The sequence below is a fragment of the Theropithecus gelada genome, chromosome 1 (assembly GCF_003255815.1).
Source record: "Theropithecus gelada isolate Dixy chromosome 1, Tgel_1.0, whole genome shotgun sequence".
Lineage (NCBI taxonomy): Eukaryota > Metazoa > Chordata > Mammalia > Primates > Cercopithecidae > Theropithecus > Theropithecus gelada.
In genome coordinates, this window is record NC_037668.1 from 114021726 (window position 1) to 114044501 (window position 22776).

Here is a 22776-nt window from a genome sequence, read left to right on the forward strand (position 1 = left end):
AGTTTATTTATTATTTTGGAGGCAGGGTTTCCATCTGTTACTCAGGCTGGAGTGCAGCAGCATGATTATAGCTCACTGCAGCCTTGAACTCTGGGGCTCAAGGGATCCTCCCACCTCAGCCTCCCAAGTAGCTGGTACTACAAGGGCATGCCATCATACCTGGCTAATTTTTGTATTTTTCATAGAGACAGAGTTTTGCTCTATTGCGCAGGATAGTCTTGAACGCCTAGGCTAAAGCAATCCTCCCACAGCACTGGGATTACAGGTGTGAACCACCACACCTGGCCTCCAAAATTTAATTAGTTTAGCTCTCTTGGTTTCCATTTGACTAGGATTCTTATTTGTTACTTCAATGAATATACATGTTCAAAGATTCCCAGATGCCATTTGGTTCTTTAATTTAGAACTTAAAATTTAATGACATCTATGTTAAAGTGAAACTGGAGTCATACTTCCAAAGATAATTGTGATTTGGAAAGCATTTTATAAATTAGATTCACAAGATCCCTTAAAGTATAATTTTTCAGGCTGTTTTTCCTTCTAACCTTCTGGGAATTTACAAGTTGCATGGAAGCTTTGCCCAATGCCTACTATCTTAAGTGTGTACTACACTTAAAGTACTCTGGTTACCAAAGTCCTTTGATAATTCCTGGATAAAAGAATTTAAATTCATTTTATTGGCAATCACTCTGCTTTTTCTGTTCCTTCCAAGCTTCTCTTTCTTCCACTTTTTTCCAGTCCTCCAGAGTAACTTTTATCCAACTTTTAGACTCTTTCAATATCTATTATTGAATATGCATTTTACATAATACAGATTTGATATAATTATGGATTCATCTGATTTATTATTCATTGTAATATTACCAATAGTATATTGTTTGTCTCCTTTACCCAATTAAAAGCTTCTGGAAAACTGGATCTGTCTGATTCATTATTAGATCTCTTCAGCACCTGCCTTGCAAATAGTCCTGTAATTTCTGAATGAATAAATTTGCCCCACAGCAATCTGACCAGGGCTCATATTCACCTCTGGAGTGATATAAATTTAAATATCACTTATAAAGAATGACAAATTCTGTCTTTAAAATACAGAATGGCAGAGTCAGCTGTATGATCTTTATTATTCTTTGGGTTATAAATTTCCCATCTGTATCTTTGCATAAATATAATCATCTCCAATCAGAAATGTTAGAGAATTGTGATAAGTAAAAAAAATAAAAGTTTTTGAAGATTAGCCAGGAACATTTGGCATCACCTTACTTTTTCCTTTTGTAGGAAATTAGTAGATATTTGATAATGCATGCTTATTACAAATAACAAAAGATAAGGGAGAATCTCAGTTCCCATATCTCACAACTGTGTACAACAATGAAATTACTGAATGCCATTCCTGTGTAATCTAGCGATGCAATTTAAATGTTTTCTAACAGAGATCTTCGCAAAACACTCAAGTGTTTTAAGGTTAGAACAACCATCATTTTATCAATAAAATAGTTGTAATTTCATGACAGTTTTAAAGGATAAAAACATTTATATCTATGATATTGTAAGACAGAGTATCTCAAACTTTTCCACCAAAATATTCCTAACACCAGTGTAGAATTATATGCACCTCCAAGAATTTAGGGAAATATTTCAAAGAGTCCCCATATAATCACCAAAAAAAACCTTTGACTTCTTATGTTTTATCATCATAATTCATGCAAAATTTAAACTTTAATCCATAATATGTCTGGTTGTTTCAATATACAATATACATTACTTAGGAGCTAAATCAGCTAATTGTACTCATCCCCAATCTTCAGTGAAAATTTACAGTGCTGAAACTAGCTATGTTAGTCTGTGACATTGGATATCCTCACCCAGGGTTACCTAACTCTAAGGGTATGCCTAGCTCAATCTGAGAAGTAAACTATGGAAGGAACACTGCTTCTGTGGAAATCACAATGCTTAAATTTAAAGTATATATGATCATAAAGTATCAGAAAGCTATAATTCTGAGATACCAGATAAACTACATATATAAAAAACAATCATACATGTGTTATATCAAGGGCTGCATGCTGCCCCAGAAACATCTCCCCTTGCATTTATCAAGAACCCCTGCCATCTAGTGCTTCAAATTTCTGATCCTATTATACAGAAATATTATCGGGAAGAGTATTATTTGAAAACTTTAAAAAGCATATATGTGTTTTCCATGTTTCTTTATATGTATGTTTCCTCCAATTCTATTTTTAGTGGAGCTTTCATGACAAATAATTGTTTTATAAAAATCAAATGTGTTTGAACACATATTACTGAATAAATTTCCTGTTATTGAACCATGATTGCATCCCTAAAATAAAATCTTATTAGTTTTACGGTATTCTCTTGATACCTCGCTGGATTATTGACTAATAATTTTATGTAGAATCACTGCATCAATATTTATGAGTTGACTGGTCAGTGTTTTTCACTTATTGTCTTATCTTTATCAGACAATAATACTGAAATTTCATTATTTTCTATAGCCTAAAACAATTTCAGTAACCTTTGAAATTACATTTTTCCCCAAAAAGTTACAAAAACTCACCTCTAAACCAAATTGATAATGTTGGCTCTTTCACTGATAGCGCTTCATCCACTTTCCTAATCTCTTCTATGTTAATTGATTTATTCTAATTTTCAACTGCATCTTGAGACGATTTTAGAAATTTACATTTTTTCTGTGAAATAATAAATTTCCTCTAGGCTTTCATATGTATTACCCAGAAATCTTCACATAATTAATAATCTCTTACAATTATTTTTGTTTTCCTATGCCTGTGGCCCTCTGTCTCATTTTTCCAATTTTGAATATTTTGCTCTATTTATTCTTAAGTCGGTGTCATTATTGGTCATTTCAAATCTATACAGCCTTCAGATTTGTTTATCTACTTTTTTTTGTTTGTTTTCTATATCATTAACTTTAGCATTTATCTTTATTATCTCTTCCCATTTTATTTTGTTTAATTTTACTCTTTTTCTAATTTCTGAAGATGAGTAATTAGTTCTTTATTTTTCTTTTCTTCCTTGATAATGAAGGCATTTAAGCTATACATTTTCCTGAGTGCTGCTTTAGCTGCATCTCCTAGATTTCGATATGTAGCATTTGCATTTTTGTTGTTTTCTGGAAAGTATTTTTATTTGTATTTTCTCTTTGACCCAAATGGTTTAAGAAAAAAGTTTTATATTTTCAGTTGGAAAGGTCTTTTTGTTTTCTTATTTTTGTTATTAAAATCTAACTTAATAGCATTATGATCAGAGAATGGTGTCTAATCAGCACTTTCTTTTTTAAAACTCAATTAGCCTCATGAGTGATCAATTTTCAATAACATTTCATAAGCACTTGGAAAGGTGTTTCAAGGCAGAAAATTTAATACATACCAGTTGTACATCATTGTTTATGTAATTTATATCCTCTATATTCTTGTTTATTTTTATACAATTAATCTGCCACCAACTGAGAGGTAAAGTCTCTTACCAGTAGTGTGTCTATTTGGTCTTTTCTCTCTTGTGGTCTTTGCTTTATGAATATTGATGTCATGGTTTTTATGCACAGATAATCATACAGTTCACATATTTATTGAGTACTGCACCTTTCAGAATTACAAAAAGAACTTCTATGTCTAATTTATTGGGTTTTTTTTTTTTTTTTTTTTTTTTTGGCGTTACCTTAACTGGTGGTAAGACTAAGCTTCCCTCAATAGACTTTCTTTTTGTTTACATTTGTCTGATACACCTTTGCCTTTGTTTTTGTTTTCATCTACTTTGAAACGCTGTGCTTTAGGTAAAGAAAAAGGGTTTGTATTTGTTTTTTTATCCAATCTGAATTTTTTCTTTGAATATATAAACTAAATCTATCTACATTTGCTAATATGATGGTTTGTTTAATCTGTTGTATTATTTTGTATTTTACCACTTTAATTTTTTGAAGTCTTTCACTATGTAGTTTGTTTCCTTTGCTTTGCTTTGTATATGTCTTTTGAGATTTAGAAGGGTTTGTATTTTTATTCTAAGGCTTTCCTTTAAAATTTCAAATGTATATGATACCCCTAGTCCTTTCATTAGACATATCTATTACTTCTTTCCTTTGAACAATGTTTTATTTTCCTCCCTTTAACCCTTTCCCATACCCTCTAATATTAGTCAATAGGAGTATCTTTCTTAGTGTTTATCTTTTCATTGTTAAATATCCTTATATTTCTTTCATCTAATTTGCCAACCGTATAATATTTAATGCCTAGCTTCTTCAGATACGGCAATCAGCAAAATTAACCTACTCTCCACATGTTTACTCTCTTCTCCTACTATTTTTCTGTAATTGTACCATTCCTACATTATTAGTTTGTATGGCATTTATATTTTTCCTTTTCCCACATTTTCTTTTGACAAATAGAGCTGGACTTTTGTAGTAGCTTCTCCAATCACTTCTCTTTGGCTGAAGTTTATCCTCTATTAGTTTCCTCAAGAAGGGTTTATGGGAACATTTCCCGAGTGTTGTTCCTTTTCAGAATTGATTTTTTGTAGACTTGTACCTTACATTTCGTGGGATATAAAATTATTTCATGATACTTTATTTCCTTGAATATATTGCAGCTGTAGTTCCATGGTTCTCAGGTGGTCCTTCTAAATCTGAAGTCAGCTAAATATTTTTCTCCTTATAAGTGACTCCGTATTTTTACCAACATTCTTGAAAGAGTTGTTCTTTATCTTTGAAATGCAGTAATGTTATTAGAATATGGCTCCATATTGACCATTCTTGATAAATGTTTTCAGGTGCTTAGTATGCCCATTCATTTCATAGATTCAAGTCTTTTTTTAATTTACTTCAGCAAACTTTTAGTGAATTGTATCCTTGAATATTGGTTCTATTTCATAGTTTTGGTTTTCTTCTTTAAAAATTCCTATTATGAGTATGTTGAATCATTGTTGTCTTCTACATGTATCATTTCTCTGTAATCCTTTTTATTATGTTCTTTAAATTCATTTTTGTTTGATTTTCTTATGTTTCTCTACTGTTTCCTTGAAAGTATAACTTCCCTTTGTGCTCCTTCCAATTTCATCTAGATTTATGAGGTAATTTTTCTATTACTTCTTTACTGACTTCTACAAGCTCACAATTCATATTGTTTTAATATCTTGCCTTCTTTTACTTTTCCCTGAGTTCTTTCATTTCTGCCTTAGTATCTTTCTCTGTATAGGTGATAAGGGGGGCATATTTGGTCAGAATATTTGTCGGTTTAACAGCAACATTTTTTGTGTGTACATTCTCATTTTTGCTGCTTTTCCTTACATGTTTCCTTATTGTATATTTCTACTTGTGCTGTGCCAACTCCTTTTACTCATTAATTCCTAGCCCAGCAACTTATAGCAAGATGCTGGCAGAAGAAGATGATGGGCTGTGACTTCGAAGTCTCAAAACCCAAAGGCTCTGCTCTGGTACTACCGGTTTCATTCAAATGGCTTCTAGCCCCACCTTCTTCTCTAAACCAAATCTAGTCCAGGAGGACTTCTGCAGTCAGCTCTATGTACAACCCTTCATTCTCCTTCCTCCATATGCCCTCATATCGGTATATGCTTCAGAATGAATCCTTCATCTCAGTTAGCAGATTTTTGCATTTTCTGAGATCTGTCCCCACTGATCCTTTTTAGCTATTATCCGTGCTTCTTTATTATACTTTACCCTTGGCAGCTTCTGCCTTCCCCAGACCCTGTAGCACTTGTGTACACGTGCTAAAGGTATATTTTGGGGTGTGCTTCTCACCTTCAGGAAGTCTGGTTTTGCTGGTGCTTTCTGAAGTCTCACTATTGACCTTATTCCATATGGGCTCTGCTTTTCTGAGCAGAGGGGTTTTTGGGGGTTTTTGGGGGTTTTGGGGGTTTTGGGGGTTTGCAGATTATATTAGTCCCCTAGTTTTGCTGAAAGTGATTTTTAAGTTTATTATTTCATTCATTTTTTTTTTTTCTGTATGATATCCAAGAACAAAAGTGGGAAGATAATATCTCTTGGTTTCAAGTTTATACTTAAAGTCTGCACCCATTTCACAAATGAAAAATCTCTGAAGCACAGAGAGATTAAATAACTTGGTAAAGGTCACACAGCTGATAAATGGTTGAGATGCATTTGAGCCCAATCAATATGGCTTTAAAGTCTCTTGACTGCTCCACCACACGACCTCTCAGCTATTATATTCCCCACACCACTCCACATATTCCTTGGCAAATCTCACTAATTAATCATGGCAGTATTACTTTTACCCCACAGAAATCTCAGTGAGGAATACTCTCTAGATAGCCACCAAAATTGGTACCTGAAGTGAAATTATCAAATTGTCATCCTAATTTTAAGCTTTCATACCTGAGTATGAATACACTTAGCAAATGTGTTTGAGCAAGATGATAAGAGAAGAGAGACTGAAGAACACTTAAGGGTCGAAGGCACATATGAGTGGAGCTGGGGAGAACTGGAGACAAAAAAAATGGGGGTGGGGGAGAGAAGAAGAAGAAAGGCTTTCACTCAGAGGTCAGACTCTTTAACATTTAATTTATACGTGGACTTAGATATCACCAAATTACAATTTGGGGTTGAATTTAGGTATTTCGTACCAATGTTAACAAGAAATAACTAAGTTGTCTGAAGTAAATTGCTTGTTTTGTGAGTGGCCCTATATAAAAAAATCAATCCAGTTCATGTCACTTGGAAAATCAGTTACCATTTAAAGAATATTAATGATCAACCCAGCACTGTATTAGGTACTTTACATTTTTAAAAAGTAAGAATTATAGCAGCATTTACTAAATTTCCTTGTACCAAGCACTATTCTAAGAAATTTAATATTTTAAGTCACATAATTCACACAACGACTGTATGAAGTAGGCACTGTTGTTATCTCCATGTGAGAGTTAGGAAAAGTAAGTCATAGAAAAGTTAAATTATCTGCCCAAGCTTACCCAGTTAGGGAGTGCAGAAGCAGAATTTGCACGCAGGCAGTCATCTAAAGCCAATTTCTTATCATGGTGAAATTTAGGAAAGGTATGTGTTACCTAACAGCAGAACTGACAGTATCTCCTTCCTTTATTTGCTTCTGAAGTGTAAAATAAATGGTGGTGTCACCAAGACAACGCCTTGTTCTTTTTGCTGTAAATACCAAGCCTAATGACTTCATCCAAACCATGGCTACAACAACCACATATGCTGACTCACAAACCTCTCTTCTAGGCTTGCATATCCAATTGTCTATTGAATTTATCCAATAGAAATCAGATGTTCCAAAAGCATTTCCACTTCAATGTATTTTCCCCAAACCTCATTTTACTTACTTGAGTGCTTCTCTCAGTGAAGAGTCTCACAACCACACAAGCAAGCAGAATAATCTTTTCATATTGTAAAGTAGATTATGCCAGTCTTCTGACCAAAATCCTTCAATGGCTTTCCAAGGTATAAGACACCTATGCCATTTATTCTCTTGTTATCTCTCTGATCACATCTCCTATCATTTTATCTTACCTAACTTTGCTCCAGCCAAACTAGTATTTTCCTTCATTCTGAAACCCACCCAACTAATTTTAAACTCATGGCATTTGTACTTACTGTTCTTTCTTGTTGGGATGCTCTAAACCCAGGTATTGATTTTAATCTGTATCCTTAGCTGTGAATATATTGATTTTAATCTGTGTCCTTGTACTGATTTTAATCTGTATTCTTAACTGTGAATATAACGCTTCAGTGAATTCTCTGAGTATAACAAATTTGGTAAGTTCTGTGAGTCCTTCTAAAGTATCACGGAGGCTCAGAGTAGTCTTGGGGACCCCTTAACTTGAAGCTAGTGTCAGAAGTAAGGGTGGTCTTGGGGACAGCTCTCTAACTTTATACTAGCCCGATATGGTTTGGCTGTGTCCTCACCCAAATCTCAAGCTAGTGTCAGAAGTAAGGGTGGTCTTGGGGACAGCTCTCTAACTTTATACTAGCCCGATATGGTTTGGCTGTGTCCTCACCCAAATCTCATCCTGAATTCCCACATGTTGTGGGGGGGGACCTGGTGGGAGGTGACTGAATAATGGGAGCAGGTCTTTCCCATGTTTTCCTTGCAATAGTGAATGGGTTTCACTAGATCTAATGGTTTTATAAGGGGGAGTTTCCCTGCACAAGCTGTCTCTTTGCCTGCTGCCATTGAGGTAAGATGTGACTTGCTTCTCCTGGCCTTCCACCATAATTGTGAGGCCTCCCCAGCCATGTGGAACTGTAAGTCCATTAAACCTCTTTCTTTTGTAAATTGCCCAGTCTTGAGTATGTCTTTATCAGCAGCATGAGAACAGATTAAGACATACCCCTTACTCATTTTTTTCTTCACTGATATATCTGCCCATTTCACAGCATTCTCCACTCTCTGTATTTACTCTTCCTTGAATTTCTTGCCATAACAAAGCTTATCTGTTTTTTTTTTTTTTAATCTCATCCTGTCAGAGTCCTGCTAAGTATATCCCTTCATTCCAATCTTTATTCATCCTACAAGGCTCAGTTCAAGACGTTACCTCCCCTTTAAGGCATCAGCACAATTTTCGTTTGTTGTTTCGTTAAACACTAATGAGAAATAGATCCTCTCTTAGTATGCTAATGAAATCAGTCTTCTAAGCTTACATACTATGTAGACACAGACAGCCCAAACTTTATGGTCTTTCATTTGAAACTTGTAGAGTAAGCAGCACTGATATTGTTATCGCAAGTTAGAATAAAAGAAAGATGAGGGAGAAGGAGAAAGGGGGAGGGAGAGGGAGGAGAGAGAAGAAGTAGATTGAGAAAGAGGGATGGAGAAAGAGGGAGGGAGAAAGGAGAAATTAAGTCTTAGTAGAGGATAAAACTATGACTCATAACCAAGTCTTTGACTCTAAACTCAGTGACTGTATCAATTGACTCTGTGTGGGGAATATAGTATATGCCTAAAGAAATAGATATGGGAGATCCAATGGTTATACTCGTTTTACAAGTACAGAGAACCAACGAACCATTATATGTGTGAATATTCAGCGATACTCTATCACAAATAATTGGAAGAAGAAGAATTGTATAATTATGTTTACTCCCTCAAAATGGGGAGATTTTTACATTTCTTAGTAATTGGTAGTTTAAAATACTTAAAAGAAAGTTATCAATTTTTAGATAAAAAGGAGTAATGTATCACTTTATAAATTATAACAAGTTACAGAGCTAACTCTTAACTATTAAATCACTGAATTAATATAACATAGCACTTAAATTTAATGAATTCTCACTGTTTTAAATTTTCATGTCTTGATCAGTTAAGTCCCCAAAGCTATATTCTTTCCAGTTTGTAGGAAAGAACAAATATGATTGTTTAAAATAAAGTCACCAAATTTGCAAATGAGAACGATTATACAGGCATCAACATACTTTTCTTTTTCTTGCCAATTTACTCAAACTGACTAAACTAGTAAACTAAACAAACTAACTAGACAATTGCCCAATATCCACTTTGTATTATTTTTTATAGTCTCAGCTAAATAGTCAATGTCAGAATCAAGACTCAAACACAGCTTCCCAGCTCCAGTTCACTGAGTTAAGGAACTAAAGGAAATTGTTTAAAATAAACCGCTTTATTTTATTTTTTCAAATATTATGAGGATATGGGGAAAAAAAGGATCTGGAGTTTTCCCCTTCTTCTACTCAAAGTTATTGTATCGTTATGTAACAGGCACAAAGCTAAACACTTTACATGTGTTGTTTTATCCACACAACAGCCTTGTGTAGTAAGTATTATTATTTTCTTCACTTTAGCATTGTTAAAAAAGAGGCTCAGAGTATTTAAGAAACTTGCTCAAGGTCAGTTAGATAATAAATGGTTGAAGCTGGACTAGACCTCCAAGATGCTGGCTCTGGAACACCTGTGCTTAAATACCATCATCACACTGGCTATGTTAAAGGTGGCAATTGTTTCTTAAAACTATTCTTAGTTTAAATAGCACGTCTATTCTGTATAAAGAGATAAATTCAAGTTTATTTATAAAATGAGAAATGAAGCTCTAAGCTATGTATAAAAGTTTCGGCTAAGTGCCCATACAAGTGTTTGTGCAGAAAGGACTTGAAGTTACTGCAGCTACAATGAACTGCTTCTGTTAACAATAAACACATTTCAGATTAATTTCTATGGGAAATTCTTCCTCGAGATGAGTATTCTACACGGAGATATTTACACATGTGGTTTTCGCACCTAGGGATCGTGAACCTGAGAAAGATGTGCATGTTAAGAATTAGTTACACATTATGCATGGTGCAAGTCATTGCAGAGAAGTGTTGTAGCTATGCCAGCATCTCACTGGCAGCCAGCCTACCAACACAGACAAAGTAATAACGAAAATACACATATCAGGTAAGAAAAGGTATCTATATCTGTCAAATCCTCAGAAAACTCAGGCTTACAAAATGAATTTTTCTTGAGATAGAATCATTTATTCATTAGATTACACCTAAAACTTGGACCAAAAAAACTTACAATTTACATCTATTAATAAGGTACTCAAAATGTTTTTTCTTAGCTGTGTTAAAATTTAAGGGAATTTACTGAAACCATGACAAATCACATAGATGCTTATTTCTTCTCATTCTTAAAATCTTACTCAAACAAGAATAAGGAAATGTGGTTTAAAACTACAGGGACAAAGTTAATGAGTAGAAGAAACAACAGCAGACAAAATATATCAACAAATTTTTGGAAAATGAAAAGCACATGAAGAAATTACCAGAACTGAAAAAAACTGAACCTAAGGGCTTACAGAGGCAAATGCTAATGACAGGCAGGCTGATTCATGTTGCAAAATCCTGAAAAGGCTCAAGAATTGAAGGTACCAAATCAATGAATTCAGCAATGAGACTTCAAACTGGGGGTTGGGGATATGTGAGGGTGGAGGATTGAAAGTTTGTATAAGAAGCTTCCGGACTGAAGGAGACCAAAGGTTAATGACATAGAAACATTGAATCAATCATACAGGAAAATGGAAGGGAAGCACCATATCGAGAAAGAATTTGGCTAAAATTGACATACAAAATTGTGAGACAATCCTCCCCGCACCAACCCAAGAACCTCTTTATATCACTTAACTCTAATAACAGTGGGAACTAGGATTATATTCTACAAGTAAGATATTGGAGGATTCTTCTCTAGAGAAGTTCTGCAGCCTCAGACATGTGTAGCCTAACAAAATAGTCAGACAGATTTCTACTTAGTCATCCTCTATGTGAAACATCTCAGTTAACTAGCCTACCCATGCAAACAGTTGTTAAGCATATTTTTAGTGTCTTACTTTTTTTTCTTTTTCTTCTTCTTTTTTTAAATTTTTTTGAGACAGAGTCTCACTCTGTCAGCCAGGCTGGAGTGCACTGGCACGAACTCAGTGCCCTGCAACCTCCGTCTCCTGGGCTCAAGTAATTCTTCTGCCTTAGCCTCCTAAGTACCTGGGATTACAGGCTTATATCACCACATCCAGCTAATTTTTTTTTGTATTTTTTAGTAGAGATGGGGTTTCGCCATGTTGGCCAGGTTGGTCTCAAACTCCTGACCTCAGATAATGTGCCCACCTCAGCCTCCCAAAGTGCTGGGGTTACAGGCAGGAGCCCCGTACCTGGCCAGTGTCTTACTTTTAAATGATAACAGAAATGCTGCATCCTTATAAATAACTTCTCCAACATAAAAGGCAGACCAATACAAAAATCTAGAACAAAGACAATGCAGAGAGCAGAAGAAAAGTTGAAAAAATCATCATTCTTATTCTTACAGCGATAAGAGTAGACATTGCATCAAAGAAATAAGAACAGGATGCTTAAAAAAAAAAAAAGGACTAGTCTCAGCGGAAAAAAAACTCTTAAAAATTTAAACACAGAAGAAATAAGAAATTAAAATGTTTGGAATAGTAAGTGATGAAAAATCTCATATAAAGTAGTACATAAAACAAAGACGGAAAATAGGATCTAAAAATAAGAAAATAAAGAGCCCAACACTGAAGATTTAATATTTAAAAGATATTGAAGAAAGAGGAAATATATATATCAGTAAGAAAAACATAATACAGGAAAATTCCCAGAAAATTAAGGATGCTTCCACCCTGAAAAGGCCTACTAAGTGCCTAGCACAATGAGTTGTAAAAAGACCTGTATCAAGAAAGATTATTGTAACATTCCAAAACATCAAAGATAAATAGATGATCTTAAGGGATTAAAAGGGAAATTAAAAGGTCATATATAAAGGATCAAGAATTAATATAACATCATATTTTAAAAGTCTGCAAGCCAGATAAAAAAGGCAAAAGATGAAAATCTTTCAAATTCTGAGGGAATAATATTTACAGCCTAAAATTTTATACTCACCTGAACTACCTCTAAGTATAAGACTGAGAATAAACACGTTCTCAGAAATGGAATGTTCTAAAAAATGCACCACCCAAGTGCATATTCTCAGGATGCAACTGGAGGATATGCTGCACCCAAATAAGGAAATAGACTATGAAAAATGAAATAAGAGTTCCAAGAACTCCATCTAACACAGATATCAGCTCTACTGGAAGCTTAGAGAACTACTGGTCCACAGCAGAGCAGAATTTTAGCATGTAGAAGGAATATCTCTCAGAAAAAAATCAAATTTCTGGAGTATTTTGTGTGTTTTTGGGGAAAATATATTTCAAAATATCTGAGATTTAGTGATAGTGACATAGAACATAAGGCAAACAGAAAAGGAGGCAATCTTGTAATATTTACAAGAAAAAAATATAAACGTACATGGCTCAGTGATTAAAAAAATATGCACATGGTCATAATAAGCTGCATTGTGAATATTAATTTAACCAAAAATTGGATAAAACTATATTGAGAGAATAGAAGGAGGAAAAGAAGACACAGAAAATAGTATAGAAATGTTAAATCCTCATCATTAATAATAGGAAGTCAATATAATATTTAAACATTATAGTATTAAATATAGATGTTAAAACCAAAAGAAGGTGCTAAAAGAGTTTGGGCAGAGAATAGCAGGAGTAGGTAAGGGGAAGGGACACTACTTTTTGCTATATGTTTTGTCATACAATTTGGCCTTTAAACTTTGTACAGTACTTGTAATTCTTTGATATACTGTTTTAAGTTTTGAAAAATCTCATAAGCACACAAATATTTATTTCTGATAAGTCTAACTTAGAATATCTCTCACTCAAACATATTCAGCAATATGAATATAAATAACATCTGTGATCATATAAAAACACAATTTTTCTGATAATGGTTTTCCAATCTCCTGATTAGGTGTTACAAATTGCATCATGCCAATTTAATCACAAAATTTCTTTTAGGAAAAAAGTGTTTCTAAGTTTCTGATAGTATACTATTTCCATTTCTTTCCTGTGCTCAAAAATATTCAATTTTCTAAAGTCTGAGAGGTTTTCTAAATGACTTTTCTTTTTGTTAAGAACTGGCAATAAAATTTTAGGTCTATAAGACTAAAAATTATGATGCTTGCCCTGAAATAAAAGAACATATTTTACATTCCGTAAATGAGATATTAAGAGTGAAAGAAGTATATTGTTTCTTTCATTTGCTACTTTTGTTGGTTCTAGATTTTTTAAAAATCTATTCATAAATATTTAATTTTCCCTGTATCTTTCTTTGCATGGGTTTCTAATATTTTGATAATAATATATTTGGTAAATTATTAAACTTGTAATGCCAGTGGCTGGCAAATGTGAAGCTAGAGGATGTTTAAGAGAAAGAGTTTTGTCTTCAGAGATGGACAGACCTAGATTCAAATCTAAGCTATAGGTGAACCACTTCTTTGAGTCTCAGTTTCTTCATCTATAACACGTACTATGTAGGTTCATTATGGTGATTAGAATAATATATGTAAAGTACCAGCAAAGGACATGATACAAAATATACATTTAATTAATAATTGTATTCTTCTCTTCCTTATCTTCTCTGTGGCTCTAGGAGTCTCAATTTTAAGGAATTTGTAGACTTTGCGGTCAAAATAGGAGCTCAAATCTTGGTTCTACCATTCATTAGGCTGTTACTTGGAGGTGGTTACCTATTCTCCTTAATCTTAGTTTCAGCTGTCCTATCATGGCCATAATTACAAAACCCTGCGATGAGGCAGTGTTGAAGAAAATGTATATTCTACTAACACAGTGACTAGTAGTTCATAGTAAGTTCTCAGAAACAGTAACAGTGATAATACCAATAAATTAAAAGAGAGAGTTTTTCTCCTCTTCATGACTACTTCAAGCAAAATGAAGTAACCTAAATGCCTTGGTCAGTAATAGTTTTTCATGAAGTTACATGTGACATGTGGCTTAATTTAATCATTTCCCATAAAAGAGATTTAGAAAATGTCTCCTAAGAAATATTTTAATTCATCTATGTAATAGTTGGAAGAATATTTTTCTGTATCTACTTGTCAATTTGGTCAACCAGAATACAACTCTGCCTTTTTGGCTTCTCTCTACCTTGCACATATTTCATTCTAATTTGTTTACTTGTATTTTTCTTACTTTCTCCAGCACAGTTCTAGGATTTTTCTCTTTGACTTTAGTATGTTTTTCACCTTTGACAAAGGCATTTTTTTCACTTTGGTGCTAGAGACATTATCTTATTTACATTTTCAATCATTGGCAATAGGATATTACACAGGAAATACAAGATGCTTCAATCATGTTTAAATGAATGAATTAGGATATACATACTCCTGAAACTCTATCATCATACTACCAGAATAATTAACTAGCAGGCACAAACAAAACAGGTTTAGGTTTATTTTCTAAACCTCCCCATTTGAATTAAATAGAATCCTAAGCCTACTACTATGCAAATTCCATTTTGTTTCTTAATGATGCAAATCTAGATGGAACATTTATTATATGCTTTTGTTGTATCAAGAAGTGCAAAGGTAATGCAGTCACAGTTTGCCACCCCCAAGAACTCCCACTTAAAATGAAGTCACAAGCAAAGCCTTTTTATTGTACAAAACTTCTCTTTTATAGAGTTTGCTTAAAAATGTAAGCAATTTCACAGACAGAAGATATGAGTAATTTCTTAAAGGTTATATTTCCCCCAAAAATTGGTTTTTTTAACCGTACATTCTCATGGTACTGGGTGGAATTTTTGTTATTGTTTAATGTTGAATATAAGGCTATGATGAGTTAAAAGTTATGTACTTTTGCTGTCTGGAAGTAGAATTTTTAAGTAAGCAAATAAATTAAAAGGTAATTTTCTTACCTTGTTCTTGTGCATGAACAACAACCCCAGCCACACATAGCACAATAAAATGAAGAAGTGGTTTCCTAGGAAAAGAAAAAAAATTAGGGAAAAACTTACTAGTTGGACATTTACAGTCTTATAAAATCCAAAACAAAGTCTATGCAAGATTAAGAATTAAGCGTTTATTTTAAATAGCATGGTATTTTAATATTCATAGTGGTTAAGACCAAAGGCTCTGAAGGGAAATTCCAGTTTTGCCACTTACTGTGCGACTTGGGCACACTTTTTAACCATTCTGTGCCTTAGTTGCTTTATCTGTTAAACCTATCTCATAAGATTTTCTGAAGATTAACTTAAAAAGTTCACGTAAAGCACAGGAAACAGTACCTGGCACATGGGAAACATTCGATAATTATGAACTAGTGTAGGTAGTATTATTATCATATATTATGTTAAATTACCATGTATGCAATTTCATACAAAGTAATAGAATTTTCCACAAAAATAATGCAAATTATAGTTGCTTAACTATAGTGATTATAAATTGAGGGAACCAGCTATTTATTTGTTTAAATTAATGGTTATATGTGAAAGTCATTTGAATATCATACTTAAATTACTGGTACTAGATTCATGATTCTTTGGTTTTGAAAATAGCAATGACCTGTAGATGTCAACACTGAGCATTTTGATTAGTAGTAGCTATAAGCACAGTACCCAATCACTACAAATTAAAATGTCCATTTGTATTGATGAGGTTTCTAAGCAAAAATATTTTGTGACATTGTTAGTATAACCAAACTTTTAACAAATTTTGCTGAACATTCTTCATAATTGGCTGTATCTACCTCCAAAATGAAAATTAGAGAAATAATTTTGAAGAGATATGATAAGCATGCTGAAAACAATACTTCATTACCTAATTTTGCTAATATAGACCCTGATTCTGTTTTTGATTCTAACCCAGGGACTGTTCAAATGATGTATTTGTAAAATGCAGTTCTGCAAGGAGTGATTATAGAGCTGTCTATAAACCATTAATTCCTTTTTATTACATTCCTGATGTGCTAGTAGTAATTGGTACATTTTCTATTTATTACTAATAAGATGTTTTTACCTTTACCAACTAGTATAAGGAGCATCTTAATGTAAGAAAGATGATCTTTTTACAAAGTTTAAGCCAGCAAATATAAAATCAGACTATTTATAATGGAACACAAATCTCATTTGTATTAAAATGGTATTTATCCTTTGTTAGTAATTCTAAAATTGAACATTCTATGGCCATACTTAGTCCATAGCACAGCTGTTATAAGACAAAGTTTTGATAGAATACTTAACAACTGTCACTAACTCTACAAACAAATCAACTGAATCATTGCAGAAATTTCAGCTGATATGGATAAATAACTAAACCATATATTGCAATGAGGCCTATGAAACATTCTTATATATGACATTATTCATTTAGATGGATGGTTCCCAAATGTTAAACTCACCTGAGCAACTTGTAAAAAATGCAGATTTTGGGCCCCAACACAGAGATTATGATTCAAAAATTTGCGATGGATATCCAGGATGCATACATTTTAAGTAGGTGATTCTAATGCAGATTGTATGTGTACCAAACTCTGAGACAAAACTATTTAGAACATTCACTGTGTTTACATTTACAATGTTATTAAAATATATCTAAATAGATTTTACTTTTGCTTAAATCATATATATCTAATTTTATAACATGACATGACCCTTAAATTTTTATTTGGCCCTTTAAAAATCCTTTTCTACTGCACTAGGTCAGTGGTTTTCAAACTTTAGTGTGATCAGAATCACATGAAGGACTTGTGAACAATCGCTGGGCCTCACCCCCAGAATTTCTAATTAAGTATGTCTGGGGTGGGGCTCAAGAATGTGCATTTATAACAACTTCCTGCATGTGCTGATGCTACTGATCTGGGACTACATTCTGAGGACCACCACTCTAAAATAAATGACCCTCAAGAGATGATATAAAGTCTGCCTGTTTGGATCTTTTTACCCCTTGGCTGCACACTGGAATTACCTGAGGAGTTTTGTCTTGTTTTTGTTTTTGTTTTCTTGAGAGAGAGTTTCACTCTTTGTTACCCAGGCTGGAGTACAGTGGTACGATCTCGGCTCACTGCAACCTCTGCTTCCCAGGTTCAAGCAATTCTCCTGTCTCAGCCTTCTGAGTAGCTGGAATTACAGGCACCTGCCACCACACCCAGCCAATTTTTGTAATTTTAGTAGAGACAGAGTTTCACCATGTTGGCCAGGCTGGTCTCGAACTCCTGACCTCAGGTGATCTGCCCACTTCGGCCTCCCAAAGTGCTGGAATTACAGGCATGAGCCACCGTGCCTGGCCTACCTGGGGAGTTTTAAAAACTACTAATAATTGGATCTTTCTCTCCCTGCTCCACAGAGATTCTGATTTTAATGTGTCCATAGCACAGGCATTTTAAACATTTTCCAGTGTTTCTAATGTGCAAACAAGGTTGAGGACCATTGTGCAAGATTAAAATGATGTGTGGGCTCTCCAGGATGTATCCTAATGTGATTTAGAGCTTGAGTAAGGAGGCTATTTACCTTTTGAACTTATATTTAAACATATAACTGGCAGGATACATATCAGTGAGATTAAGAAACTGCTTACTTAGGATTACAGTCAATGAAGGATGGCGCATCTGAATTATGCTGTCTTAAGTAGAAAGTCGAATGTGAATGGAGGCATGTCTCACCTGCCCAAGGTAATCAGGCTCACTCAGATGCATAGAAACAACCCAACAGGCACTTTTCCCTTAAAAATAACTAATGACGATTACAACAGCCAGCACTGCTCATTTAGCAATTCAACAAACTCATCAACTTCCCCAGTGACCTCAGTGGAGAAAAATGGAAATAAACATGTTAACAAGTTCATTCCTGGTGTGAGGCAGGAAAACCTGAGTACATCAAACATCTTTCTTTAGACAGGTGATCCTAGGGGATTATGACAAATCAGTTGAGCCATACCTTACGTAAATGTACCTATGTATGAAAGCTGATGACTAATTGAGTGGTAGAGATCAATGATGGAAATAGATTCTCTTTCTCTTTGTTTAGTTACAACCAAAACTAATAGCCAACTGAAAAAGAACAGGAAAAGTTTCTTACAAGGCATTCAAGGCCCTTATTATTCAGCTTCAATTTCCTTTTTCAGCAGTATGGATCCCACTACCCCTGATATCTCCAAAGTTCCAGTCATACCAAGTTATTCTCCATTTGCTGGGAAGAGCTTGTATATGTCTGAAATGCCCTCCCAGTCTCCACCTATTATTCTTAAGTATACCCAAAGTCTAATTAAATCAATACTTGCTCCATGAAGTTTCCCATCATCTCTAAAGGAGAATGAGTCTTTCCCCCATCTCTGTACTTTTGATACATTAATTGTGACTTTATTATACCCCTATAAGTCCTACCTTTTATGAAAGTAAATATCTGAGCAAGCAGCAGGTCTTCATCTTTATCTCTAGTGTACCCACGTGTTACATGAAACTGACAGTAAATATTTTTTGAAAGGAAATGATCAAAAGTATTATCTCCAAATGACTGAGGACTTCGCTTTTTCCTTATGGACTTGATTCTTTTAATACTTGGAAAAAATAAAATAAAACACAGGCAATTTTAGTTAGATATCCAAAGAGAGAGAAGGTAAATAGAATTTTTTAAATCTGCTATGGTAGCATATATGGAAGTCGTCTTCTTCTTTTTTTTTTTTTTTTTTCCTATTTTTCATTTTAGCTTTCTTGTCTTTGAAGTGGGTACACAGAGTAAGGATGAAGCTTCATTGACATAGTCAATTTGATAAAGAGCCAAACTTCATCATTGTGTAAAATGGATATTTAATGAATCCAAGATTCTTGGGAAATGTCTAATGGACTAGGTTTGTTTGTTTCTTTGGATTTTTCTCCTTATGATATTACATTTACTATACATTTCCTAAACAAATAAAACTTATCAAGTTGCCACATTAGCAGTAGATGGTAGAGTCCTCTAGGGAAGCAGCTGTTCTTTGTCCTCTTCTGGGTCTTAGCTGACTCATCTATTATGTGATGACATAATACAAATTTTATGTTTTTATGTTTTACATTCCAAATGTAAAATCCTGTAATTTGTGTGTATGATGGGATCATATTAGTATACTGGCATTAAAAGACAAAAAACAAATTACTTAGCAAAATGTTATATATATATATATGTGTGTGTGTGTGTGTGTGTGTACACATACATATATATAAAAGGTTTGTTGTTTAACCACAAAACTGTAAAGGTCTTCCTATGGTTTTGGTCCAATACTATTTAAGTAACCTAAAATAGTCTACTAAGTTGTTAATTCATTCATATATTTAGTTTACTCCCACAAATAGTCTAGTTGGTATATTAAACATGAACGTTTTTCAAATATTCAAAGCATGTTTGTTTGCATTCACTGGTTTGTATATGTGGACCATGTGTCACTAATACAAAGTTATAGAGTCATAGTTACTCAGACATTTAACAAAATCAGACCATATCCAAAAGAAGTCAACAATATGGTAACAAACACTTAATAAAGGCTCAAAAAATATAACCCATGATATTGATATCTAACAAAAGAAGAAACACTCTGCATGAGTCTGGCTGCTAGTCACATTTTCAGTTTGACACCAGCCACAGTCCAAACATAACCAGACATGTAAGGGTAAAGGCCTAAAGAGGAGAAGACAGAAAATATACATCCAAAGACCATACTCAGAACATGTAAATGACTAATATTCATCCCAGGCATCATTCCTAAATGATTCTTAGAGTTATTCAACTTCCTCTTTGTTCAAAGGATCCAAGTTGCTTTAGGGTAATCTGAGGAATCTTTTTTGTTTAGGGTACCCATGAGACTCTTAGGTATTATAACATATGTCTTCAGGCTACTGATGCTCATTCCTACATAGATTCAATTTATAATAGTGGGAAGGACTTCTGAAATCTTGTAAATAGGCAACTTTTTATGAGTTGGTGGCCTTCTTTTAAACCAATTGAAAATGGTGAACAAATCTGAAAAACACACACACGTGATATACATTAATAACTTCAACAATCTCCACCACCCTACATTTACATGCCCAAAACTTCTCTAAGTCATGACAGCTTTACAGATTTTGCTCTTTACTAGCTACTAAGATCCAGAAATAGTAAAATTTCTGTTCTTTGTTCTCAAAATAACTGAAAAATAAAAAAGAGTTTTCAATCACAGCAGTGAACATAAAGTTGAATGATTCAGGGAGCAAAGTAGTACTGTCACTAACTTACTTACAAAGAATTTTTCCAACTATTAATTCAACTCAGGTGGTAGTTGTATAGCTAAACCAGTGTGAGGTGTACTACAGGTTGAGCACCCCCACTCTGAAAATCCAAAGTCCTAACTGCTCCAAAATCTGAAAAGTTTTGAGGGCTGAAATGATGCCATACTGGAATGATTTTATACCTGACTTTATGGGTCACAGTCAAAACTTCATTTCATGCAAAATATTACTAAAAATATTTTATAAAATTAACTTCAGTCTATGTGTATAAGCTGTACATGAAACGTAAGTGAATTTCATGTTTTGACTTCAGTCCCATCCCCAAGATCTCATTTTATATATATATATGCAAATATTCCAAATCTGAAAAAATTCAAAATTCAAAACACTTCTGGTCTCAAGCATTTCAGATGAGCAGTACTCAACCTGTAGAGCTTTTCATTAAATTCCAAGAATTCAAGCAATCCATGCAGTGCAAGGGAGATAAAAGCTTAAGAACTTCATATAGCCAAAGTGTCTAGAGTCCAGTCAGTAGGAGGGAAGAAAAATACAGCTAAAACTAGAGTGTCCTAGTAATATCACAGAGAGTGTTAAACTACTGCCTAGCTTAGTAAAGTTCCTGGCACATACTAGTGTTAGATAAAGACTTTCAAATGAACTAATAAATCAGATAATCTTCCAGTGAAACTATCAGGTGGTCTTGCATTTCAACAAATACATAAATTCTCTGGTATCTTCTACCTATACTCCAATCCCAAAATCAAGAAAAGTCAAGTCTCCCTAACCTCTAGTTATTAAACATGGTTTAAAGGCCTTTCAGAATTTGGTCTCTGTTTATCTCTCCAGCACTAGCTCCAGTCACTTCTTCCCTAGAATGTGTACTCCAACCAACTTCATTTCTTTCAGGTCCTCAAATGCACTGTGCTGTCTCATTTGTGAGCCTTTTATTGTTCCTTCTGTCTGGAAAATTTCATGTTCTTTTCACTAAGGTCTCAGTCTAGATTTCATTTCCTTTGGTTGCCTTTTCCTTCCGGTATTATCCTTTTCTCCCCTACCCACCCATCCAAGACTGCTAGGTTCCCCACATGTATATATCCTCCTCTCATTTCGTTATACTTGGTTGTTTCATTTACTATTTCCTCTATTAGACTGGACACATTGGGAGGGCAGCAATTGTGGATCTGTCATACTCCATCATTGTATCTCTACTGCCTAGAACCACACTGGGCACATAATTGGAGCTCAGTAAACATGTGTTGAATAAATATGTTAATGAATGATGAATAAATGAATGACAGAATAATGTTAGCCTTTTATGAGAATGAAAATAAAATTGTCTTTAGTTCTCACTTAGACTTACAAATTCTAAAATAAGTCATAGTTGGAAGGCATGGCAAGGAAACTAGCACAGCTATTCTAATTCCCATAGTAAAATTTACTTTTATTCTGCAGTTCACAAATTACCAAGCAGAATGTCTAAATGACACTCAAAAGTACTTTCCATAAATTACATTTCCTCTCCCTGAGTCATCAGTTTATTTTAAAAATTTATTTGAACACAAAGATAAGCAACTTTAAAAAATAGAATTTCATGCCATCTAGGAAATAGATCTTTATATTCCAAAAATTCTTTTTGGTTATAAAAGTCTTTAATTACCATAATAGCCTGCCTGGGAGACCTTCTGATGATATGTCAAATTGAGGTATCTAAAGCTGACTTTGAGATTTCATTTCCTTTTTTTAATTCTACAAATTCACATTAGGCAACCCATAGAAAAGACCCCATGAAAGAAAGTGTCTGTAAAGATCCAGTTTTAAACTGGAAATGTTTTTCGGTGACTAATCAGAACTGTGATTTTAAAAAGCGCTCCCTCTGTTACAAAACATCACCACAAAAGGAAAATAAAACTCAGGGATTTCATCAGAGACTCAAGGTTTTTTTTTTTTTTTTTTTTTTTTTTTTTTTTTTTTTTTTGAGACGGAGTCTTGCTCTGTCGCCCAGGCTGGAGTGCAGTGGCGCGATCTCGGCTCACTGCAAGCTCCGCCTCCCAGGTTCACGCCATTCTCCTGCCTCAGCCTCCGAGTAGCTGGGACTACAGGCGCCCGCCACCACGCCCGGCTAGTTTTTTGTATTTTTAGTAGAGACGGGGTTTCACCATGTTAGCC

The 22776-nt window shown here is 34.1% G+C and overlaps 1 protein-coding gene across 1 annotated transcript in view; it reads right to left on the bottom strand.

Annotated features, from left to right (window-relative positions):
• COL24A1 (collagen type XXIV alpha 1 chain) overlaps positions 1-22776 on the bottom strand; it is a 392112-nt gene that overhangs the window by 366309 nt on the left and 3027 nt on the right. The window contains exon 2 of the mRNA XM_025390892.1: positions 15290-15354. Within this exon, the coding sequence (XP_025246677.1) occupies positions 15290-15354 (65 nt within the window). The remainder of the gene's footprint in view (positions 1-15289; positions 15355-22776) is intronic.